The 26,844-nt window shown below is 37.5% G+C and overlaps 1 protein-coding gene across 4 annotated transcripts in view; it reads right to left on the bottom strand.

Annotated features, from left to right (window-relative positions):
- MAP3K7CL (MAP3K7 C-terminal like) overlaps window positions 1–24,137 on the bottom strand; it is a 31,092-nt gene extending 6,955 nt beyond the window's left edge. Inside the window, exons 1-4 of one of the 4 annotated variants that reach the window (XM_014253484.2) lie at window positions 24,049–24,137; window positions 23,422–23,530; window positions 15,377–15,435; window positions 7,002–7,117 (exon numbers count right to left, since the gene is read on the bottom strand). In XM_014253484.2, the coding sequence (XP_014108959.1) occupies window positions 7,002–7,117; window positions 15,377–15,435; window positions 23,422–23,491 (245 nt within the window). In that variant the 5' untranslated portion in view covers window positions 23,492–23,530; window positions 24,049–24,137. Of the gene's footprint in view, window positions 1–7,001; window positions 7,118–15,376; window positions 15,436–15,549; window positions 15,755–15,809; window positions 15,853–23,421; window positions 23,531–23,785; window positions 23,939–24,048 lie in introns of those variants that run through there. The other 3 variants (XM_005523994.3, XM_014253486.2, XM_014253487.2) reach the window with 3 other exon arrangements.
- Window positions 24,138–26,844: the final 2,707 nt, after the last annotated feature.

Genomic DNA, 26,844 nt, shown 5'->3' with positions numbered 1-26,844 from the left:
ATCATAAACCAATAAACTACAAGCAGGAGAGAAACACAGCATGGTTTAATGAAATTATTTCTCTTGTTCTGGCCTTAATGACTAAACATGCAGAGAACAGAGCTCCTCAACACTCATATTCACAAGGAACAAATATAAAGAAAAGTGACAGACTAAGCAGATAAATCTGTCTGGAGATAAGTGTATTTACAGACGGACTGAACGCAAGGTAAACAGTTTCCAAAATACAAAGAATCAGATTTTCCTTTCCCCCATTGTGAACAAGTTATTCAGGATCATGCATCTGTGGCAGTAGAGTATCTTCCCAACAACTGGTCTGTACTGGTGGCCATAAGGTCATTTCCTCTTCCCACATTTGGCAGGTCTTTCCCATCAGGGGGAATTATGAGACTGTGGAAGGTAACTGCTGTCTGAGGAGATTGTCCTTGCATGTTTGAAGTCTCCTAACTAATTCAACAACAACACCATTAAAAACGTTAAAGTCTGCTTTAATGTAAATGAAAAAGTGTCTCAGATACCAACACATAAATCATCATAGGATGATAGAATAGTTTGAGTTGGAAATGACCTTCCAAAGGCAAGAACATTTCCTCTAGAAGAGGAGGTCTCTCTGTGTTAGAAAAGCTGTAATTTAATTTCTAGTATTTGGCAAGTAACATATATTTTGCATATATGTGAGATGATGAAGAAAAAGGTCTCAAATGGGAAAATTATTGAGCTAAAATGCTGCCTTTAAGGTTTACACCAATCCTTTTCTGAAGTAGCTTGAAGTCTGGAAACTATTTGTCTTCACAGTGTTGGGAAAGACACTCAAGAAGCTGTACCTGGAGAAATCCTCTGGTCTAAAAAGCATAGAAACAGTCATATGGTCATGAGAGCAAGCTAAAACATATGAAAGGCTCCCACAAAATGAAGCAGACATCTCCACTGCATGTCATTTGCCAAGAGGGCCATTGGGATCTTGTATTTTATCACCAAGAGCGTGTCCAGCAGGACCAGGGCAGTCAGTGACTATTCCCCTGTGCTGGGCACTGCTGAGGCCACACCTCAAGTCCTGAGTCCAGTTCTGGGTCTTTCACTACTAGAGAGACATTGAGGGGCTGGAGTGTGTCCAGAGAAAGGAACGGAACTGGGGAAGGGTCTGGAGCACCACAGCAGCTGAAGGAGCTGGGGGGGCTCAGCCTGGAGAAAAGGTTCAGGGGGACCTTTTCACTCTCCACAACTCCCTGACAGGAGGGTGTAGCCAGGTGGAGGTTGGGCTCTGCTCCCAGGGAACAAGGGACAAGAAAAGAGGAAACGGCCTCAGGTTGTCCCAGGGGAGGTTCAGATTAGATATCAGGAAAACTTTTTAATTGAAAGTTTTGTCAAGCACTGGAATAGGCTGCCCAGGGAAGTGATTGAGTCACCATCCCTGGAGGTATTAAAAAAACATGTGGAGGTGGCACTCGAGGACACAGTTTAATGGTGAACAGGGAGGTGGTGCTGGGTTGGTGGTTGGACTTGATAATCCTAAAGGGTTTTCCAGTCTTAACAATTCTATGATTCTATGTCTAATGTGTAAAAGAAGGAAAAGAAATCATATCCATGGCCAAGAAAATGAGTGATCTTAAACCAGGTGGTAATCAAATGATATTTTCTGTAGAGTTATATTAAAATTGTCTGGGGGAGGAAAAAGAGATAACCATCCAGTGCTAAGAATATAAGATACAGCTAGCTACCATGGCAACTCTAATATTTAACTACATAATCCAGGGTCATTATCTAGTAATAGCAATATAACAAGTGCTCAAAATAACCAGCCATCTCATCCCTTTCACCCAAAGTTAGATACCCAAAACCATCTGTTATGGAAATACGTGTGTGTTTCTGGAACATAAATTAAATTACATTCTGTGCCCTAAATGTGGTGTGTTCTTGCTTCCACACCCTTTCCTTTATTTTCAATCATGTCTCCCATTCCAGAGTGGTTTTTTCCCCTTGTACTATGTATTTCTGGCATAAATGTGAAGTCTGAGTGAAGATAGCAAACAAAGCTATGATTAAATTAGAAAAAAAATCTATCCAATGTTCTTTCAAATTCTTGTTTCTTTTTTTGTTCTTGAGTAACCTCTTTTCCCATCCTTATTTGTTTTGTCCTTTGATTTTCCCTTTTTTGAAAATGCAACCTCTTTTTCTCTCTCACATTTCCCATTTTCCTGTGAAATACTTGTCATCTCTCCTACTGCCAGCCTAGTACATTCTCTTGCCATCTATATTGCACAAAAGAGTAAAAGTAAATAAGCTTTGTTTTTGCCTTGATGAAAATCCACCCTTGTCATTTCACTTCACTGACTTTTTGCTTTGGCATACTCAATGCTCACATTACACGTGAAGCTGAGCAGAAATAAAAGCCTTTGAAAAGTTGTAAGATTCAATGTTTTTCACTATTGTTAATACAATGTTTTACAGCTTTCTCTTTCTTATAAAATGATATAAAAATATACCTGCATATATTATTTTATGTGTGGTTACACTGAACTTTGGAGGTTGGAAATAAAATTGTTCAAAGTAGAATTAACTCTATTCCTTTTTTTTTTTTTTTTCTTTCTCTAAATAGCTCTAATACCTGTACAGATTTTATGTCAGGGTAACATTTCTTCCTCCTAGCCAACAAGTAGAAAATATTTGCTCAATCAATTTTCTGCTTTTTTTTCTGTCACTCATAGCCCTCAGCACTGTGTGTACTATCAGCAGGTACCGTAGGTGCAGAAACTGACAGGTGAGACTTGTCATTGGAATGACACAGGTGAATTGATCTGTGGAAAGAAGTTGGGAGCACTGGCAAGGGTACCATCCAACAGCACTTATGATCACCTTTGGTAAAAATGTACGCTGAAAAACATTATAAAAGCTGTTTGTTCCCATTACAAGGGATGGACTTGATCATTGTCCATTTTATCAAAATAATATCTAAGGGAAATAGACAATAGATAGCAGGTGTAGTAGACAATTGGAACTCTTCGTTTCCATACATTCAAGTTCAAATGTAGAAGAAGACACCTACAGCAGGGGCAAATTTTAGAAAACTCCAAACTCCATATTTTCAATTTGATCGTAATTGGTTTTGAGGCTAAAAGCTTGTGCATCTCATCAGACTTTTTAGACAAGTCAAAGCATTCTTCCCTTTTAAAAATGGAATACTCACTACTTCCAGTGATGGGGCAGCCAGGGCTGTCTGGGCAACCATTTCCAGTGTCCCAACATCCTCACAGAGAAGAATTTCTTCTTCATATCCAATCCAAACCTACTCTCTATCAGTTTAAAAGCATTCTGCCTTGTTCTGTCTCTACACACCCTTGTAAATAGTCTCTCCATCTTTCTTGCAGGCTCCTTTCAGGTAGTGAAATGCCACAGTTATAAGGTGCATATGTAAGTATATTCATATATAAGTATACACACACATACATAAATACATACATATATATATACACACATATATGTACACACACAATGCAAAACATGCATGCCACACCAGCCATTATAATCCACTATTCATTCAGTATATGCTAGCCACCAAACTACTTTTAACTCTCTTACTATAAGTGCTGGGAATGATTTTACACATAAATCAGTGAACATGAGAGCAAAACTCTCCTGTACTTCTCACTTACTCTTTTGCCTCCACTCTTATACTCCCTTTCTATCTAGTTTTAGATGAAAATCAAGGCTATCATGTTCAGGTTTGTTTGTTTACGTGTGTATAAAGTTACATGTGTCCTAATAACTTTCTAATCAACCTTTCAATTTCAACCAAACTTCACGTGGCAAAGAGACCCCAGTTAATTTTGGAGGGTTTAATAAAAACAGACTGCTACAGAAAGGAAGGATATGTTATGGGGGAAGGCAGTCTTATGAGACCTGCTCCAAAATACTATAAAATTGGTAACCTTCCTGGAGGAAAGGGTTATAAACAGTCCATATTTGGAGTAAAAGTATCTTCAGTTGGCAATTGCAGCTTGTTAAACCTCAAAATCAGGCAACCACAGTGCACCAACTTGTAGGAAATTAAACATCTTTGATCCCAGTGCTGTAGGATCACTTTTTCATATTAAGACACACGGGAGGTATGAAAGGTGCTGCCCTGATATTTGTCACGTTTAGGCATTTCACACTGTACAGCATGTGAACACAAGGCTGAAAATATGTAATTAGAAAGTACATACAAGTCTCAGTAATACAATTCCATTTGTTGCTTTATACAGCCACTCATAACACATGTTTACTGGGGCATGGAATTCCCAGAACAGGTTCAGTAAAGATGGCAGTGGTGGAAGCTTCCTGACATTGTTCCACTGTTGACATCCAATGGTGGAATGAAGGAAAATGCCAGTCTGAAGCCCTTTAATTCATCCAGGATAAGCACCACTGAGAGGCTGGCCTCTGGGTTCAGAGGGTGATTAGGATAGTTGTGAGTTCAGGTAAACAATTTTGTGCCTGCTGTTCTCAAGAAGCAAACTTTGTCTAATTTAGCTAGTACCACAGACTTATAGATAAAAAAATTGCATTCAAACAGCAACTTTTTTTTTTTTAATTCCAGAAAGTGCAAAAATATATGTGAATGTCTCATTTTCATGGGCTCCAAGCATTCTTCATAAATAGGCATAACTGATTCAACGTTGTGCCAGAATTAATAATAATGGATTTATATTGGTAGACTCTAAAACTCAAATGATTGAAGGCTACCTTTGGTGTTTATACAACTAAAGTCAGGAACTCAAGCACTTAATCATTTAATATTTTATATTGTGCTTGGATTTTCAGAGTAGACAAAGACACGTGGTTGATTGCTAAATAGATAGGTAAGCAGCTTACATTAAACAAAAAAATTTGAAAAATCATTGCAAATTTTAAAAAATTACTTATCTTCTAATCTTTTTAAAAATACCAATTTCTTTTGATTGGCCAAGTTCAATTAATGGTGAATCAAATGCAAACACTGCAAATATGAATCAAACACAAAATACATTTTCCCATTACATTGGACATCTTTTTAAGCTTTCGTTACAGTCTGTTGGCATCTGTGCCAACAGACACAGTCTGTGGCATGAGTGTCACACAGATCCTTCAGTGAAAGGGAATTTGCAGTGGGAAACTTCAACTAGCTTTGACACTTTAGGCAAAAAAACTATGTTGTGCCTATAGCCATCAACCCAAATAAAGATATCTCACTTTCTTAGCCTGCATAGTTTGGATTCAGGGAGTTCTTTGGCAGTCCTGTAAGACTACAGGATTTCAACAGTTTCCCTCCCATCATCCTGCTTCTGCAGCTGCAGATTCCCATGTGTCTTGGGTTGCAATGCAAGATGTAATCAGAAGTATGTATTCTATTACCAGCTGTTAAAACCAGGCGGGACAGTGTTCTTTATCTCTTCCATGACCCATCCCTCATAATTGGGGGATCTCTTGTGTTAATGGGCCATTGAGTCTCATTACATGACTGATAAAATTACATCATCCCATTATGAGATGCTCCACCCAGGGGGTGGAGCCCAGCATTCCTACGTGGATATAATCTGAGATTCAGAACACCACAGGCAGCCATTTCCACTGGATTGCCAGGGGAAGACTGGACCCATTTACACCACCACTGGACCTTCAGAGGTAAACTACACCTTTCTGCAGGATGACTGATTCAACAGAACCACATCTGTCACTCCAAGAGGACTGTAGCCACCATTTCATCAGACTGCTACCGACACCCTGACCAACAGGGTGTCAGGTTGTACTCTGACTCTCAGTGGCTTTTTGTACTACTGCATTTTTATTTTAATTTTCCTAATAAAGAACTGTTATTCTTATTCCCATATCTTTGCTTGAGAGCCCCTTGATTTCACAATCATAATAATTCTGAGGGGGGAGATTTTTCCATTTGAAGGGAGGTTTCTGCCTTCCTTAGCAGATGCCTGACTTTTCAAACCAAGACACCATGCAAACTTGGCTGAACTGCAAGGTCAGCTGGGCAGAGATTTACTACTCACCTTCTTTCCTCTCTCTGAACTTCTTTTTCAGGTTTCTTGTGGAAAGGGACTGACAGCCACAGAGTGCCCTTTGCCATTTAATAGTCAGGTAAAAGATGACAGGGCTGTGAGTACAGGCCACAGACAAGAAAAAAAGTCTCCAGCTTATTCACTTTGGGTATGAACACCTGAAATGCCAATGTATATTGAACCAGTGTACACAAAAACAAAGCACCTCACAGAAACATGTTTACTAATATTGTCAAACATTCAAAGCCTAAATGAGGATCCATTTTGTTCTTCAGTAAAGCGTGCAAAGTTTATTGAATAAACTAAAATTGAAAAGGAACCTGCACCAGCTGAACTGGATTGTAATGTGACTTGGAGGCTTGTCAGTGAAGGTTTTAAGGGACATCCACAAAAGTGAGGGGCCAAAACTGTGACAGCCCTTAGTGGCCTCAATTGATCCTATAGAGCAATGGCCAACTTGTGCTCTTCTGTGACCATCAGGCAGTGGCATGAAATCATAGGATCATAGAATGGATTGGGGTAGAAGGGGCCCCAAAGATAATGCAGTTCCAACCCCATGTCACAGGCAGGGGACACCTTACACTAACCCAGCTTGCTCCAAGCCCTGTCCAGCCTGGCCTTGAACACTTCCAGGGATAGCACAGCCACAGCTTTTCTGGGCAACCTCTGCCAAGGCCTCAGTACCCTCACAGGGAAGAATTTCTTCCTAATATCCCATCTATCCCTGCCCTCTGTCAGTTTGAAGCCATTCCCCTTGTTCTGTCACTCCAGGCCCTTATAAATAGTCTCTCTCCATCTTGTAGGCTTCCTCCAGATAGTGGAAGGCCACATTTATAAGGTGTGTATAAATAAGTATATACATATATAAGTGTATATGTATATAAGGTCAGAACATACAATGTTAAACCTTCATGGTTCAAACAGGGTTTTACAAAGAGAATATAGGAGAGTAAATCCTTTGGGAAAGTTACTCACTTTCTTTCTTCCAGCAGAGCAATTTCTTTCTTGACCTCATGGTACTCTTCTGCTATTTTGCAGTGCTGTTTATACACCTGCATAGATTCCTTAGAGTCATGGCAGGGAGGCAGAGGCTTTAAGGAAAAAAAGAAGAAGAAAAACACCCCACTGCTTTTTGAATGAAATATTAGTTAAAAACCCACATATTTTGAAAGATACAATATTTATCTAAATTCCTGTGAGAATATCTAAAGATTTTATTCCCTTAACTGCAGTATATGGTCAACTATTCCTAGTGATGGCCTTTCATGGAAGGGAAAAGTCTAAAACAGTTCCCTGCATAAGAATACGCGCACAACTTCAAGCATATGCGTAAAACTTCAAACATTTTGAGAATTTTCAGAACTCTCCTTGTCAGCTTTGCAAAATATCCCTGAAGGTTTTTCAAATAATTTCCCCCTCTTTTTCAACTAGTGATAAGTAAATGCTAAAGATGATGCATTGGTCAGACCTATCATATATCTTTACACTGCCAGGACCTGACATCATTGCAACAAGATCAACTTCTTTTCAGTGCACACTGAATATAATAAATATGGCAAATAAAACCAAGCTGTCCTAGACTCCTTATGTAAATTTAATCAAATTCTTGAAAATACATTTTGGTTAAATGTAGGTCCTTTTTGCTCCTTAAAAAATAATGCATCTTAATTCAGGCTTCAGGTTTGACTGCCACATTTTGGTTATAACACTTTTAGAAAGTATTTTTAAGTTATTAACCATGAATCTATTGACTGTAAGTGAACTCCAAATAGCATGCTTGAACCACCTGTTTGAAGTAATAGGAAACACTTAAAATAGTTCCTTTACTGCCCAGTTAAATAACATCCAGTTGTGTTTCACAATATTAGTAGCTTATTTTGCATTTCTTCCTGTCCTTTATTAGGAAAAGAAAAGCACAAGCAGTCAGACTTTTCTTATTTATGATCTTGTAATCCTTTGTTTTATCTGAAGTGGAAATTTAAATTTTACTAAACATATTCAGAGACAAAGATAAAAACATTTTTGTTCAGGAGATGGGTAAGCTGGCATCAGACATAACCCAAAGCACAGATGTATGTAATATATGGAGCTTGCAAGTACTTTTAATTGATATGTGATTCCTCACTGAAATTTTAACACAGACACTCATATTCAACGTTCAAAATGTAAAACTGCTGCAGCAGAATTGTTTCACACCACATTGTTTCATTCTTCCTGATCTTGGAGATTTTTGGAACCCAGGAAAAGGGCAGCACAATATTTGATGAATCTAATCCCTAATAAAGGGCTTTTAATTGCATTTCAATGTGGATGAGCAATAGCACCATTCATGTAGCCACCCAAATAATAAGCATAAATTTAGCAGGACTGAATATAGAAGTCTCAGTGCTCTAATCCAAGAATGCATGGATGAGCCAAAGCAGCATCTCTGCTATCTACCAGAGATCAGCCACCAACAAGTGCATCACAATAAAACCATTTCGAACAGTACCAAGGGAAAAGTCCCCAAACAGTGATACTTCAAAAGAAAAACAAAACAAAACAAAGTAAAAAACACCTTGGAATTTCTTCCAGTTTAGTTTCCCCTAATCTAGCTGATTTAAACCAGTTTAAAAATTAAAACAGTGTTCAGTTTCTATATTCCAGCTTCCCACTCAAAAGATATATATAGAGAGCGCTAAAAATTATCTAGTCATGCTGAAACTTAGTATCTAAGTCTCACTTAGAACCAGTTGCTGACTTTTAAACCCCTTCCTATTATTGTTTCCTCTTCAGTAACATTTTTTCTTACACTGATATTTTAGCATCTAAGTTAATTTATACAATCAGTTTAATAATTTCTGTTCATAAAATTCTTTTCAATTTGTCTGATGGTAGTAAGCACTATAGCAAGAATCTTTTAAATTATTAGTGTATTTTTCTTTAAAACATAAATGTGATTATGTTTTCAAATGAGTAGATAGAATATCTTTGGATCATATCATAGAGTGGTTTGGGCTGGAAAGGACTTCAAGAGCACCTAATTCTAGCCCCTTTGCCATGGGCAGGGACATCTTCCACTATATCAGGTTGCTCCAAGCCCTGTCCAACCTGGCCTTGAACACTGCCAGGGATGGGGCAGCCAGAACTGGAGAATTTGGTTTGCTTCTCTTCTAAGAAAGGCTCCAGAGACAGTATCTACAACATCCATGAGTAATTTCCAGTCAGCAGCATATGAAACAGGCTTATTTAGCAAACACCTTCTACTGCAATAACATGGGAAAAGGAGAGATACAAATCTGCATCCCACCTGGAAGGACTTTTTAAAATGTCTCTGGCCAGGCAATGGGAAGTACTGCAGATACTGCAGTACAGAATGCCCAATGGCATTCCGTGAAGTCTGTATACATTTTTATGTTAAGAGCTTGCTAGTTTACCAAGGTGCCTCATTTCAGAAGGCCTTAATTAAGTTAAATTTACAGAACGTTGGTTTTTTTTTTTCACTTAGAAGCAAACAGCCATACTTTGACTTCCTCTTAGGACAGACTGAGCTTGCTACTTCATGAAGCACTTGCCTGTCCATGAATTAATATAAATAAAAGCATACCTGCTAGAGAAGCAAAAAACATCCTTGCCAAAATAAGTTACATTTAATGGCAACAGTTGCTACTTTTAATCCTGTTTATTTCAGGCTTCAGTGTCATCCACCCTCATTTTCCTGTGCTGGCAAAATATGCACATGCCAGCATCTCTGATTATGTTCACAAAGCTAGTACAAAAGCTACAGCTATAAGTTATACTGGTGGACTGTCCTATTATGCTTAATTTTCAACAAAGTCTGATTTTTCCTTGTGTTTTGTTGAGTAACTCACTGTAACACTGACAAATGTTATACAGAATTCAGCAGGTAGATGCTAAGAGATCCTTTTATAGACCATCCTGTAACTGCACATATATATGTAGATGTTTACAAGACATATGCACTGTTTATTTAGGCTTTTTTTCAGAATCCAGAAGTGTAAGGTGTTGGAAGATGACATGCAAAAGCAGTTCATGAAGAAACAAAATCACAGATTTTGGTTTGGGTTGGAAGGGATCTGCTTTCCTTGTAGGAGAGGTGCTCCATTCCTCTAAACATCTGAGTGGCCTCCTCTCTGTCTACTTTATAGGGCAGGTTGAAGGAGGTCTTCTAAATAAAATCTTTTCTGGGGTGACACAGAATGAAAGTTTTCAGGTTTTTGGCGTTTTTTTTGCTTCACTCACATGACAAGTTCTTTTGCCTTGCCATATGAAAGCCAGCATTCCATATTGCTATCCATTCCACAGTGCCACTCAACTGTTCAAAAACTTTTAAACAGTTAATTTTTTTGATTCACCAGTGTTTACTTGCATTTATGTATTTGTTTAACGGAGAAAAAAAAAATTCTGAAAAAGCTGAAGTTTCCAGAAAAAAATGTATCAGAAAGTTTTTCCAGCTCACATTAATTTATCTAGAAGTCTTCAACACTTATGTAATTAAGGAGTGGTGTCTTGCTTTTTGTAAATTTGATAACTTTCAGCTGAACTCTTCTGGAAAACTGGAAAATACAATGTCAATATTTTGAATGTGGCCATTGTTCATTATATGGTCTTGTTCACTTTTCTATGACAGAAAAAATCACATTGTGCCAAGCAAAAACAGCACATTGCAGCTACTTTTTCGTTGTGAAACTGGAACTCTTCCACCAGTTTCAGATATCCATCTTAGGATACATCTAGTCTAGTCTAGTTTTACTGTGAAAGTAAACAGTTGTCTTTCCTCCAAACATTCTTATCAACTGGATGAGAGCAATTTTGAGTTTTGCTCTCCTTCCTGGGAGATTTTCCATTCTTTTCTAACCTTAGTATGATGCTCTGACTTGGTGAACATGCATACATGTTAACATACATGCATAAAATTGTTTTACATAATCTAAGACCAAAGTTATCACAGCAGCTTTACAGGGGACTTATCAAGTTCATAGGCAATCAAATCTAATTATACAGCAACACAGTGCTCTCGGAATTCTCATGGAAATCAATACATATTAAAAAAATTACAGCATCCTCTTTAAAAACACATAATGCTTTTGAACTTTCTAAAATAAATTAATGTGTCTAACAAGAATCCTGGCATTAAGTAGAAGCAATTAAAGTTCCAGAGTAAACAAGGTTTCTGCTAAATGCTTATATCATACACAACACACTGCCCCTTTCATAGCATTTTCATTACTTCTTTTATATGAGCATACTCCACTAAAGCGAGCATACTCCACTAAAGCAAGAAAAACTATCCTTTGACTTAAAAAACTGATGTTATAAATGGTTGGAGCTTTTTCTCTGTTGCAGCAATTTTATAGTCATCTAACTACACAGATTTGTAATATAAAATATGACATAAATGTCTCTCTCATAATTTCATGAGAAGAGATCACAGAACCATTGAATTGTCTTGTGTTGGAAAGGACTTTAAAGATCACCTCTTTCCAACCTCCTGCCAGGGACACCTTCCACTAGACCAGGTCAGTCAGAGCCCCATCCAACCTGTTTTTGAAAGATTAAGAATTATAGAACACCCTGTGTATCCATATGTGACTTGTGTTCTTCCCTCCTGAGGATCAAACTCTCAGCTGGAATAAAGACTTTGATGGAGAACAGAGAGATGAACTGAGCAAGTCACAGGAAGTGCTGGAATGCGACAGGCAACGCACAGGACATAGCAATGCAGGTACTTAACATTAGATACCCTCCTCTCCATTCAGTGACCTGAACAAGGCCTTGGATGCTGATGCATGTTTCTAAATACAGCAGATAACCCATAGTAAAGTGTCCATTAGAGGAGTCACTGTGCAGCTAAGCAAGGAAGTGCCTTCCTAGGACCTGTCTAGCTTTTACACAAAGCAAAGTTTAGAGATTCCCAGTGACAGAGTGACAGGTGTAACCAGCCTACCCTTGCTGCACTGCCCACCACAGGGTGCACACACTGGAGGGGGGAAAAACACCAAAGCCCAAATAAACAGGTATTGCTTGTCAGTGGGAAGAGAATAATTTCCAATACTGCAAACAAAAGGAATTGAAAGCAAGAAGTTTGTTAATATGAGTATTGTTTCACTGATAACTTAGCAGGAAGTTATTTTAGTTGTATGTGTGATTTTGTCTTTTTTTTTTTTTAAATAATAAAGCTGCAAATACAGCTTAAACTAATCTGTTCTCACATGTTGGGGCTTTCATGACTGGTTGACCACATACCAATTTTGATTTATAGTAGTTGAGTTGTTTTCTTACAAACTGCTTCTTGGAATGTGTGGGAAAATGTAACATTCAAAAAGTAATTAGAAAATAAAACATGTTAGTCTGAAGCTAGCTAGTACATCAGAACACACAGACTGATCATTTTTATTCTTCAGAAAGAAGCTGCAACTAGAACTGCCCTTTAGTAAGAGTCTTTACAGGGAATTAGCTTTTTCACTAAGTCTCCTAGAAAGACCTTCTCTCCAGGCAATCCCACCTCCACCTCTGTAGAGCTGAGTGCTTGGACAGCAGGGTTTGTTACCCCGCCAAGGGGAGGCTGCACTGAACTTTGCCCTGCCATCTGATGCTGCTGCCCAGGGAATAGGTATGGAAGGATTGTGGGAGGAAAAGTGGGACCACTAGGTAATTCTGCTCAAATAGCCAAGTTGTCTGCCAAGGCCTAACATAGGAGGACGAGGGCTTGAAGCCTAAAACAGAGGTGCAAATTGCTTGGTACTCAGGCTGTGGTCTGCTGCCTGCATGCATAGAATTCTAAGGCTCTGATTTTCCAAGTGACTTGCTGAACTTACATAGCTTTCAAGCTGCTTTCAAAATCCAGCTTAAAGATCAGCTAATTTAGGCTTTTTGTTAGCTTGTTTGCTTTTAAAACAGGTTTCAAAATTTTTCTTTGAATGCTTGAAATCTGTAGTTATTATCTTTTTTTTTAAGGTGCCTATTACTATATAGCCACATAACCTGCATTTATAGTTTGCTTCTTTAAATAAAATTCAAATGTTTCTGACTGTATTTATGGCACACTGGTGGCTCTAAGATATGGTATTTTTGTTATGAACATATGTACCAGCATTCTTACAAATTCAAGCATTTCAGGCTGCTATTGCCACAGTTGATTAAAAGGTTCATTAACACAGCCCTTCATGTGTGTGCTCTATATTAATGCACTTTGGGACAGAAAAAAGCATGGATGGAATGACAAGGGACAGCACTGTTCACTACTTCTGTAGGTTATGGTGAAGCCCATCTTACTTGTTTCTGTAATACAGGAGCTACCTGTTTCAAAGCTGAAATGAGTTGCAAGCACATGCCATACAGTTCTGATAAACCTGCAGCAGTTTGGGTTGTAGCAATTGAAAAAAACCACAATTATTAAGACATCTAACAAGGTATGTGATAACTTTGTAACAGTTATTGCTTGTTTGAAATTTTAAAGCAGACTAAAAATATTGTAATTACATTAAATAGTTATCACATGAAGCTGTGATACAGATTGACAAAAATAAGGAAATTCAAGTTTTTATTGCTAAATGTGAATAATGTGAATGCAACCTCTGCATCAGCTCAGAATCCTGTATTGACTTCACTTCCCTTGGATGAACAGAAAGGCATCGAAATATAAATACGCACATAAACTAAAAAAGCTAAAGGATGAAGTGCTACCAAAAAATTTATACTCTTGAAGTGCTTGAGTCAGACAGGTAGTTCTCATAAGTTATCCTTTCAGCTACCCTGATATTACCAAGAGAGGTTATAAAGGATAATGAAAAGAACATTACATGAATGAAAGCCTTTGATTGTTTCTTTGTTATCATACTGAGATGGTGTGAGTAAAGGAAAGTTTTCTTGAAACAAATGTCAAGTACTTAACAGACCAATTAGGTACACTTAGTGGGATTGTGCTAGTGTGTACTTAAAAACTTTTACTGAAGGACTATTATCTATCCAGCACACTTGAATGCTTCCAGAGGAGCATTTTCAGCCTATCATGAAATTTCATATTTAGAATATATTATAGGTTCCAGAAATGTAGAAGTCATAAAAGTCATAATAAAAACACCAATTGCTTGTCCTGCAGAGTACTTATATGTAATGCTAGTAATTTTGGTTTTATGTATCAACAGCAGCAATAATAATCATACTTTGCTCTTTTAGAGAAATCCTCACCCACTGGTCTTAATGGTCTTTAACAAAAAAAAGTAAAAATTATTAAACTAATTTCAGAGATGAATAGAGTGATGAAGCAACTCCAGGATTAGGCAATGTGTCACTGAGAGAGCTGGAAACAAAATGCAGGTTCTTTACTTTCAATTCAGTGCTCCAGCCATGAAACATGATTGCTTTTTTCAAAATGAATTATTCTAAGGAGAAAAAATACCAATCATGTTTGCTGCACTGGAAGGTTAGTGGAACAAAGAGGTTAGCATACTACCCAGTTACTTTTGTCCCAAATATTAAGCTATTATTAATTCCTACTTATGCTTAAAGAACCTGCCATATCCTCAGGATGAGAGGGATAGAGCAAGAAGAGTCTGTATTCCTCCATTCTTTTCTCAGTCATCCTTTTGATGAGAGCAGGAGGACAGAAGTGTCAGCCCTTGAAGTCAGCAGCTCTCCCATGCTGTCTCACAAGTTGATGGGTACAGGAAAGATGACATTATTGGACAATGGATGGTCTACTAATGCTTTTCTCAATTTACAGTCAGGAAACAACTGCCTTCATAGTGAAATACCAGAGTAGGTCTAAATGCTCCTGGGAAAGCAGATGACCTGAAGTAGTCTACAAAAGCCAGCAAACACCCCAGAACCACCACAGAGGAAAGGGAAATAATCCCTGGATGCAGAACTGTCTTTGTGCCCAGTGAACCATGGAGTTGCCATCAACTGCTCACTGTCCAGTATATTGGGGGCCCATCATCCTATGCTGAAAAATCAGACTGGTCACCAAAGGATTCTCTTGGAACGCTTCTGAAAAAGCTGATGATATCAGTCAGCACAGCTTGCAGGCATCAGGATGTATAATGCCTGTCTCATTCCTTCTCCCATCAATTGAACAAGAACTTTCCTCATTGCAGGAATTGGATAGAAAATCTTAAAAGCAGACAAGATTTTTAAAATAGTAATTTCTCTGCAGTTGGACTAAAAATTTTCTGTAGATCTAGAAAAGACAATGTTTTCATCTATGGATATATATGACTTTATTAAATGTTAATAGGCTAGAAAAGCACCACTAAACATTTCCACCATAGTGTAAAGACCAAAGGCTTTTTATAAGAACAAATATAGTGAATGTGAAGTAGAACTGTCATAAGAGAAGAAAAGTTTACCTGCAGCTGCTGATCTAGTTCTGGAAATGCCAAAGAGAAGTTTTCAGGGGAAGCATCATCTAAAAGGTAAACACATTAGACATATTAGAAGTCATTGTCTACCAAAGAAGGCATTTCAAGTAATCTGTTTGATGAAGTTCTATTTTGCATATACGGACAGTAATATAGCAAACCTGAAAACACCTCCACATCTTATCTTTTACATTTGAGATGCCTCAGTAGAATCCTTGAAAATACTAGTGGTTGGTAATAAAAAAAGTTTACATTCTGGAAACTCAGAAAGTCTATTTTGCATTGCAGTGACTAAGAAACAAAGCAGTTAGTCCAGTAGAACATGTGATAATTTAATAAAACAAATAAATCTAAACTGTTTTTCTTCCTGAGCTCTCTCCATCACACTGCTAAGTAAAGGACTGTCTTAAAGGACTTTAACCTGTCAATTACAATCCTCATGGGCTGGAGTTAGTTCAATCACGACAACAAACCAAGCTGTGTTCTATTTATTTGGTTGGTTGGTGTTTTTTGTTGTTGTTGTTGTTTATCTGTTTATTTTTGTTTATTTTTAGTACAGACTTCCAGCAAAGGTGGGACAGATTGTGCCAGTTATGTCAGGGTTGTGATGTGGACACCTGCCCACTAGTAGCTGGACTGAGATCAGAAATATGAATCACGCTTGGTAGCGCCAGTGCAATATTTCTTTCTTAGTGACTTTCACACTCTCAGTTTTGCATTGGATTATGATGACTTTATTCATCTTACTACAGGTTATGGGAGGTGAGGAGAGTGTTACTATTAGCTTACAGTCAGTTGTTTGTAATGTGTCAAAATTAAATAAGAATGGCTCTTACAGGAGAAAATTGTTAACACATTTCAGATCCTGCAACCTTCTGTGTACTTAGAGACTTGAACACAGCAACAAAACCCCAACAAGATCAAGAGGACCTCATAACAAAACAGGATTCTAAAAGAGTACAGACTAGGATGTAAATTATTTTTCATATAGTTGGCATCTCTTTCTCCTGATGTCTGTGGTTATAAAGAAATGGAAGTTGGGGGGAGAAAGTAGAATAAGTCACCTCATCCTATGAAAAATAAACATACTGGCTTACACTGGTCAGAGCTTTGCTCAATAATATAGCTAGAGCCAGGCAGCCTCTGGGAAGAGATGCTCAGAGAAGAAAAAAAATATAGTGATACAAAAGCAAAAGCTCTTGAACTTCCTTAGAAAACAAAGTGAAGTTTCTGCATTTTCATGGAGTAGTTGTCTTGCTAGCATTACCAAAAAGTCATACCCATGTCATGTGAGTGTCCCCCTTCTTTCTTCACACCATATGTCAAGCATGTCCATTCTGGAAAATACTTAAATTGCTTTAATTGTATGGAATTGTACCATGCTAATATGCAAGTGTTTACCTTTAATTTGCTACTGCTTTCTTGTACAACATATAAATAGACTAACATGCTAAAAGAAGAAAGATGAGTCGTATGGCAAGGCTAAAAGGAAGGACAGAATAAGACTCAGTCTGACTAGGGCTTCAGCTGCTCTACAAGTATTTGGCTGAATAGCTGTTAAATATTCTGACAGAGATATTGGACCAGAGTCATGGGTGGCAGTTAAACTGCTATTTGTTTTGGCAATTCCAGCAGTACAATCTTTGGTAGTGTAGCTTTATGGAGGGATCTTGAACACCTCTAAAATTCAGAAACAGATAGTAAAAGCAACACTCCAAATGATTAAAAAAAATTTGAAGAAACATCAGACAGTAATTACATTTTCAGAGCATCAGATATTAATAAGAAAATTAATGCACTGTCAGAATATTGGAAAATAAATTGGATCATACTCCTAAGGGAACCAGTTAAAAATTTTGGAAGTACTTTTTAAAGGATGGAATAGAGAGAGAAATTAACGGAGAGGAAATCCTTTCAATAAACAGATGTTCCCTGCTTATTTTTTGAACTCAAGTGACTGAGTCAATGGTACTAAAAATAGAATGTACTGGTATCCTAACCATTATGACATACCATAGTACATTTTATAATGGGCTTGCCCTAGCATCTATTGAACAGCTGCTAGGGTTTTTTTTAGTTATACTAGTTTAAGACTTGTTTAAATCATCATCTGATGTGCAGAACATCATTGAGAAATGCTACAGACTTCAGTGTTTTGAAATTATCCTGAGTTCCTAATTCTCTTAGGCTCTTTTGAGCATTTCAGCTGAAGTATTTAGTTAACAAAAATAAACAGAAATCCTCATAGCTAACTGCAATCTTGTTTTTCACAAAAAGAACAGCAAAGCCTTTCCCCACAGCTTTCAGTGAAATAAATTATTGCCCCAGAGCAGTCTTTATTTCACTGTTGTCAAAGTAACAACCACAACAATAACAATAAAACCCACTCGGTAATAATGAAAACTTAAATTTCACACAAGAGGAAAGCAAATTAAAGCAGTCATTTGCCTCTTAAAAATTTTGAGGGTGTTTTCAGGAAGAGGAAAGATACAAACTCTTGCATTTTTTTCTGAAGAACTGCTATTGCCCTTACACACAGAATACCAGTCAAAATCACATTGACTTCTAGCCTTAAAAATCTATTGACTCTGAAAATAAAAAAAAAAAGTCTGAAATGCCAAGGAAATTATTCTGAAGATCAAAACATTCTCTGAACTGTCTCCTGATCTGTGTTTATTTTCTCTCTACCTCTCCTTAACTAGAACACAAAACTCTGAAATACCACTCTTTCCCCTTTTCTCAATTATCAATTTTTAATTAAAATCTAGATTATTATAAGGAATCACTGATATAATCAAAGACCCCTTTTATAAAAGAGTTAGTGGCTTTTCTGTACCACAAATCTCTGAAATTATCTAGGCAGATTCTTCACCAGGTACAAACAACCTCTCATCCCTAAAGTCACTATAAAAAATACATAAGGAAAAATGATTTATAATTCAAGCTGAATGTTGAAAACTTATTTCATTTAAAATAAAAATATATTTAAAATCAGAGAAAGCAACTCACTGCACCTGAAAATGAGTCAAGATTTTGGTCAAAAGGAAGTAAGAAAGGAGGGAAAACCTACATGTGCATATTATGGCCATACTAGCAAACTCAACAGCACTATCCTGTGATGTGAAAGAATCAGATCAGGGATTTCATTACAGCTTAATATATCTTAATATATCTGTAACATGATTTCTGAATGAGTAGCATTTCCTGATTTCCCATAGATCCCAAATCTAATTTTGAAGTTCTATACTTAAAAATGCCCTTAAGTCCTGCCTCCCGGTTAAAACCTATGTGTTCTTAACTAAAGACTCAATTCATGTGCATGAAATAGTGTGATTTTCATGTTTGTTTCATCAGATTTACATGATCAGCTTGACTTGTTGCTGAAAACTGTCATTTGTAACAAAGAGCATCTGAACTCTATTAACACTGATTGTACAAAAAGTTCACTACTAGCCCTGATACATGCTAAAGTTGCACTTTTGAGAATGAAGCTTGATTTCTGGAAAGCTTCATGTATTTAATCATGTTCTGGCCTACTGGGGATTCCAACATCCCAGACCTCCATCACGTAGTCAAATGAGAGAAATCCTTCACATGTTGCTGTCTGACTGACACAGTGTCTGGCACAATGAAGTGTAATACCTAAATCTTTTCCTATATGGCTGTTCCATTTAACTGAACTGTGAGCTAAAGGCAGTAAATCCTTTAAGAACAACATCTGATTCACTTGCAGTATAATCTTAAAAACTAGTTTCTCTATGATCTTCACTTAGATAGACAGAAATAGAATATAAAAAAAATTTAATGTGTTGAAAGCACATTAAGGTTGCTAAATCAAGCTCTTGAAACTTAGGAAATGCCAATCACAGCTCTGCTTCCTTGAGTAACTGAGTTATGATCCAGTATTTAATTATACAGTCAGGTCCTATTTTTTTTTTCTCCTACATGTGTGGGCCAATGTATTCAGATCTCCCCTTCTAAATTAAAGAATTAAATTGGTAACATAAGTAGGTTGCTATCCTGTAAGTGGATCAGCCCTTGCACAGGAAAAGTGCTCAAACTGAACTGAACACTGAACAACAAGCATCACAACTTGCACAAACAACAGTGGCAAACTGCCTGTCAGGGTCCAGTCTTGGCCCTGGGAGGGCTGTGATATCCAGCAGCTCTGGGCCTGGATACTGACAGACAAGCATAGACTCATCAGATTCATCCTGGAAGGCTGTGTGGCTAAGTGACTGCGACTTGGCACTGCTCTGTGGAGCTCCAGGGCTTCTATTCACAGCCCTGCCCGACACGACCTTACACAACCTCGCAGTTACCTCACTCGTAAAATAGTGGGGAACGGTCACTGCCGCACCCAGGAATAGGATGTGAAGGCTTGCTCAATAATAAGAGTTGTGGACCTCCCAAAAATAGAAACAGTCCATAATGGAACAGGTAAGAGCAAAATCCTTCTATTTCATATACCGCCACTCAAGACTAAGCATCCTGAGATGAATGTCCCTTTGAGAATATCTCACCTGATTTCCCATCTAATTCCCCAAGAACCGAGCCCTGTAGATTTGGTGAAGATTTAGGAAATTAGCTCTGTAAATTTTAGCCATATATTTTAGCAATCCTCACTGTTTGACGATCAGCGTGCTGGAAAACTTCTGTGGCCATTATAACCAATATGAGGGTGAGGTAGGAATCTGAAGGTTGTTTTTGAAGAAGCAACCACAGCAAAACAGTCTTGCATGTTAAACTAGAAAAGCAAAAATTTCCTTGTAGCCACTAGGATAATGAGCATAAAGAGGAGTAAAATAAGTAATTTTGCGATGCTTGCAAAAATATGACACTGTTCCACTGTCTGTCAGGTTCATTAGGAGGTGTATGTTTTGTCTTTATTGTCAGTGATTTTTCTGGAAAGTACTATCAGAGGTAGACTAAGTTAAAATTAAAGAACTCACTAACAATTTCAGACCCAGTCATTTATCACTGCATACCATGAGCAGAACTTTTCAGCTAGATTCAAGCTTTTATTCTAGGAGGCAAGGTGAAGAGTTATGAACTTACAAATCTTCCCTTTGAACTATTACACAAAATAAATCCAGCTGTCTAAATTCCATGAAGTTCACATATTTTTAAGATTGATAAAAATTAGGAGATACTGAATTTCACCAGTTAAATGAAATTGATGCTGACAAACCACAATGAATTTTCAGCTCTGGAACACTTAGTTGAATTTTGGAACACCACATCCAGTTCAAGCTGCATTAATTTCCAAGCAATGTAAGGTAGGTGGAAATAGTATGTTTCTAATTAATTACTTTAAAATGGTACCTTAAGTCAAACTGTTACAACACAGTGTGCAATACACCCTGGGAAACATGTATTAGTGAACATCAGTGAAAGAGCCATATATAGACATTTACATATACAGAAATAAGAGACAGACACAATAACTGTCTTCTTACATAGCAGCCACTGATGGGCTGCTCCTGAGACTTTTAAGGAACTGATTACTCTACTTTCACATCAAAAATACCTCACAAAGCTGGCCAAAATTTCAGTCATCAGGTGTTGACTGACAGATAATGTAAGACACATTATTTCTTGTACACTCAGGATAAGCCAGCTCTGGTCTTGTAGTTCAGTTAACACAAAGTAACTTCTTCTCATAAGCTGAGAGTAGTTTTTCCTTTCACTGCTCCTCACACCCATTGCTTGGTTACAATCCTAGCCAGTGAGATAATTGCTAACCAGAAGAAACATTCCAATTCCTCTTTTTATATCCAGTTATGCTGTCAGTTCCTCCTCATAAGCAGTTGCACAGCCCCCGGAAGGAGAATGCAGCCTTGCTTGGTGAAATGTGTCACCATGTCTTTCAAGTGAGGTAGAATTTAGGGAAAAGCTTAAGTCAGAGAGATTTCCTCACCACTTAGCCCTTGCCAAGAACTTACTATATCCTAGCAGTGCATGAGCTTCAGCTGATGCTTTACTATCAAACATCAGGTAACTCCTGTTCAAACTTCACTTTGAACTGAAAGCAAATATTATTGTCAATGAGAAAAAAAAAAGGTGAAAAAATACAAAAGAGTAAGGGGAAAAAAAAAGCACCTGCTAAGGAATACCTAAAGGTCTATCTGTTGAATGTTTTTATAGCTCATCTTAAAAAAAAGGTGTTAAATACTTATTTGTACACTCTTGGTTCAACTGTAGTTTGCTGGAAATTTTCACACCTATTAAAAGCTTATTTTCTTTGCCTTCTAGAAATGTATCTAACATAAAAATGCTTGAAGTTCTCATGACATAGTAAAACAATAATGTTAGTTTACACCTCCTGGTAGCCCCCAAAGGGATGTGATGCAGAGGGGAACATGGCACTCACTGGTTGCTGGTTTTTTTTTAATCTGTACTCACAAAGATTCTGGATTGCATACTGCAGGAACATTTGTATATAGACAATAAAGTATTCAAAATATTAACAATTTTAACATTTGGAACAATTTAACAATATGTAGAAGGAAAAGATTACCTTTCTGTAATTGAGTTTATTTTTGTAAATGTTAAGAGAGAGGCTGCAATTATTAACAGGGTAAAAAAGTAAAAAATAAAATATGATGCAATGTCAAGGAAGTGAGGCTTCCTGCCTTTCATGTCCCCTTCTTCCAAGCTATTCACAACCTTGTCATTTCCTACTGCCGTCTCTTGTCACAAACCACTCTGCTCTCTTTGATTTTCCCATGGTCTCAGCTTTCCCTGACTTGTTTTTAGTGTCTCACATTAGCATTCTCTTTTCATAATTTGTAAAAGCACTCCCCTTCCTTTTACATTTCTCTTCAAGACCTATTTATGCTATAATTGCTGCAAGAAATTTACCATGTGACTGTGCCTTGAGAGAAGAGAATGATTCCTTACTGCTTTCTGAAATAAAAATGTAATTACTAGGTTATTTTAATTTATTAAAAAGGGTATATAAATTACCATGTGTTTCTTTATATTCCTTGTCCCAATCTTTCTTTGTCACTCATCTTTATGAATTGAAAGTTAGATTTAATAATATATGAAGATATTTGGTTTTTAATTCCCTTGCTTAGGGGATGAGATTATATTTCAGTATTGTAGCTGAAAATTAATAATACACAACAATTAGCTAGGACAGATAATGCATATTCTAAAATATTTTTAAAATAGAAAATTGCATTCAAGCTGAGATTCTGTTCACACAAACCTCAGGCAGTGACCTCACACATTATCCTACAATGCATGGAGTCTCATAAAGCACTTAACAACCTAGGTTTCAGCTGTCCTTTACCTCATGCCATAAACACATCTCAGTCCTTATCTCATGCACTCACCTTTAGCAAAAGCAACAGCCAACTTTTTTTGGATGCTTTTCAGATTCCCCTTTGATTTATTTAATTTTGACTTTCACTGTTTGGCAACAGCTCTCTGGTTCTTAACAATATTGAAGGTGCAAACCAATAATATTTATCTACTCTAAAGGGTCCATGTGTGTACATAGGTTAATACTCCCTCAGCGCAAGCTGATAGGACAAACATCAATGAAATTTCTGCTGCTGTCTCAGAGAACATGCCATGTGGGGCACCTGTTTCCTGAAACCTTTCACCAAGCTGGGCATGTGTGGCACTTTCCAACCTTCCTCCTAGAAAAAGTCTCTTCCTGCTCTAGGCTCATGCAAATTTTTCCTTTTACTTTTCTTGTTTTACCATTCCACAAAATCAGACATACTGCATATGCAGGTAAATATGATAGTTAATTGCAGTCCTAATTGCATTCCACCAACCACTGGAAGAAAGTAAAGATCTAAATTGTCAATCTAGTGGGTTTAGTCTAATGAAATTGTTAATGGAAACATTAAAAGTTATCAGACAGGAAAACTGATCACATGCTACCACTTAGAAAAAAAAATCCATCCATTACACTGGACTAGGTTTGATATTGTAAACACTGGTAAGTTAATGTAAAATTTAAAAGCAGTTGTGGTTTAAATTTAAAAACACTGTATTTTAACTCCATAAATTACCTGGGGAATCATTAAGGCTGAAGGCAATTCGTACTGGCTTATCAGCAGGTACCCTGGCAGTGGTGATCATGTGGGCACTTGAGTCAATGCTTTTACTTGTTTGTTCCAGCTGCAATAATACAAAAAATATATTTATTACAGAGCACGTGACATCATTCAACAAATGAGTTTTAATGCTTTTCATGCACTCACAGCTGCCTTTCCCATCCTAGATAAGCAATGTTTAGAATCAAAGTCAAGGGAGCGCCATTTCACTTTTCCATTTAAAAAGAATTTAAGTGAAATTCAGTGCAGAGACTCCTTTTATTTTTGCTATTTATAGATTAGAAAGAATGATGGCAAAGGAAGCTGCCTCTCTTCTCACCTGCTTGCTCCCCGCCATTGCCCCTTCAGCAAGCCTTGACTCGTGGCAATGCTGCCTGGTTCTGAAGGTGAAGAAGGAAGAAGGGGTGGGGAGTTGAGAGTAACATGACCCCAAGCCTGCCCTGTGATTGGAACCGTGCACACCACTCCACATGGTGTCAATGAGGAGGCACTCATCCTCCTGCCTTCCACCCATACTCCCCCAGTCCAACTGTGCCTTCAAGTCACACACTTCATGACCAAAAATTCATGGTGTCTCCAAACCTTGGTGGTGATTCTTTAGTGGAAGCCTGTGCAGGTGTAGGGGTCTGTCTGCATGGATTTGGCTCCTGGGTTGGGACCTTACTCAGTCTTCCGTCTTTCTTCTGAGACCATCAATTCCAAAAAGTGATGAAAAAAAAAAAGTGTGATGAAATCCTGTCCATTAAGAAAACTGCTAGTTCATTTCAAATATGGCACTAAAGAATTGTTGAGCAACAAAAGAATTTGCTACTTTCTAATAGTGTAATTAAAACATCTCTGTGCCCTGAAAATTGTCCTCTGAGTTCTACTATGTATATTTAACCTTTTGAATGAACAGTTTTGGTTAAACTCTATTGAATAGCTGAATGCAAACAATCCCCTTGATTATCTAACACAAGCGCTGCTAAAATTAAAAAAGATTAATCTTCTCATTAGCACCATGTGTGGAGAATGTGACGACAGTGGGACTTTCTGCATGCAAAAGATGTACCCATAAAGAAATTATTTTAGGACTCTGGACTGATATCCAGCACGCATTGTATTCATACCAAATATGTGGACAATTACGCTTTTAAGTTACAGTAAAAACTTCTCAGAGATTTAGAAACCAAATTCATCAGAAAAATACAGTGGATTTACTAATTCATTGTCAGCAGACACCAGAGCATTCAGCTAATGAAAACAAGAGCCAGTTTCCTAAGCCAGTAGTCTTGCATTTTTTCAGTAGCTATTGTATTGCATGAAAATTCTACCAAGTCATTCCAATTCATACTGAATTATTTGTCAGTCTCAAGAAGTCAATAGAACAGAACACTGTTTCAGGAGTATAATCTTCCTTGGTGGTGCACAAGTGAATCAAACACTTCTCTGGCATCATTGCCATGCAATCAGTGGAAGAGGATCAAATTTGGTTTAATTTCAGAATTTCTTATTTATTTGCTTTGTCTCTTTTGATATTTAGCTAGCAGAGTGATATGGTTACTTGTTATTTGAAGTGCATAATCTTTTCTTACAACAAAAATAATCTAAAATCCTTACTTTGAATAAATTTTATTTGAAGCTAAAAGTGTATCTTTCTGCGAGTATACAAAGGATATCAGGGATTGATCTTAATTTCCCATTACTAGTATTAAAGACCTACAAAAATGGAACTGTTATCTATGGAGCACAGACAAAGAAAAGCCAAATAAATTGCAGCCATGTATGCTTTTAGATTCAAGAAAGGACCCTTGGAGTCAACTGAAATATTTTATTTTGAAGTGCATTGCATCAGAGTGAACAATTTTTACCCTCTGAGCATTCTAGATCTCTTCCCCACCCTCACTTTATAAGAAACATACAAAACATCTCATTGTTTTAAAAATGCAACAGAATGACCAATGCAAAATTCTTTAATATATTTCCCTTCCTTACTTCTCAATAACAGGTAAAGAAAAAAACCCTCAGAATGATGAGATTTTGAGTGGCAAGCAAATCCTTAAAACAATGTTGTTCATTGTTCTGTGCTGTTCATACACTTTTCCCTGACATTGACTATCTCAAGTAGTCTTCCTCATAAGAGCATACTTCACATTTCACGTCATAGCCTAAGAAATTAAAATTATATGTTCTACTAGAGTTTTTAAAGTTTCCATAACAATGTTGCTACAAGACTGTTATTTTATCCCAATCACATACTCTGTGGTGTGCAAGGTTTTTGTATTAACTCTTTTAACCATCTACTTACTCTGAGGGCAAAAATCAATGCCTTGTCAGTAAGAAATGGTGAATTCTATTGAAACACAAAAGAAAGTTTTCATTTTATTTTAATTCAGAAAAAAAAAAATCATCTTTATACACAGCATTTACCCTGTTAGGATTTTTTTGATATTGCATTTATCCCTTTGCTCCTTTTTTTGCGAAATCCTCCAGCTCTTCATGACAAAAAGCAATCACAGAGAACAGAGAATGATGGAAGAAGCCTGTGTGCAAACAAGGTGGTATTAGGAAACATGCAGACCAACTGCTCCCAATTCCCCACATGCTTTCTCCATGGATGAAGAACAGTATCTCTTTAGACAGAGATGAGAGTGAGTGGGCAACCTGGAACTGAATGAGATTTAATTTGCAGCTCTCATCTTCCCAACAATTGCCTATAGAACTGTCTGGCTGCTGTTCCTCTGTAAAAAACCTGCAGCAGAACTCAGATTAAATGCTGTTACAGCTCTATGGATTTTTTCACACCTGTTGCCTTACCTCACTTAGCGGAGTGTCTGCACTTGTATAATCCAGGGCCAGCCACTGCCTTGGCTTGTCGTTGCCTTTATGGAGTAAAGCTTCAATAAAAGAAAAGGCTGCACCTGCTGCATAGCAACAAACTGACAAGGTCTGAAAAGCTGAGACAGCTGTCAGGGCAACAAGCTGCTACCTGCACTTCCCATAGGCTTTGCTGTCTCAAAAGATAACCCTTTTCCACGTTTCTCAACAATTCTGCTTTTCCTTCCTTGCCTTGCCCGGGATGAGGGATTATGATGCTGTCACACTTCAGGGAGTGTAAAAAATCCTTCTGTCACAGGCATTATTAAGCAGCAAACTGTTGTGAGCCCAAGATTTTTAATTCATTAGTCCTGGCAAACCTGAAATACAAACAGACTTGCTTCATAGGACAGGAATGTTTTCAGCATGACCCAATCAGTGTCTGTGTCTATTCCAGCAAACTGGCAAAGATAGCATGACTCCAGTCAGCAAAAATGTCTGCAGCTCCAATCAGCTTGGGCTGACGCTGCCAACTTGGACTGGCTACAGGCACACTCACAAATGATAGCAGTGACTATCAAA

The sequence above is a fragment of the Pseudopodoces humilis genome, chromosome 2, assembly GCF_049639895.1.
Source record: "Pseudopodoces humilis isolate 2021_Gansu_Grassland_sample_001 chromosome 2, ASM4963989v1, whole genome shotgun sequence".
Taxonomy (NCBI): Eukaryota; Metazoa; Chordata; class Aves; order Passeriformes; family Paridae; genus Pseudopodoces; species Pseudopodoces humilis.
The sequence above is the reverse complement of the archived record's forward strand: the minus strand, read 5'-3'. Positions and strand labels throughout refer to the sequence as shown.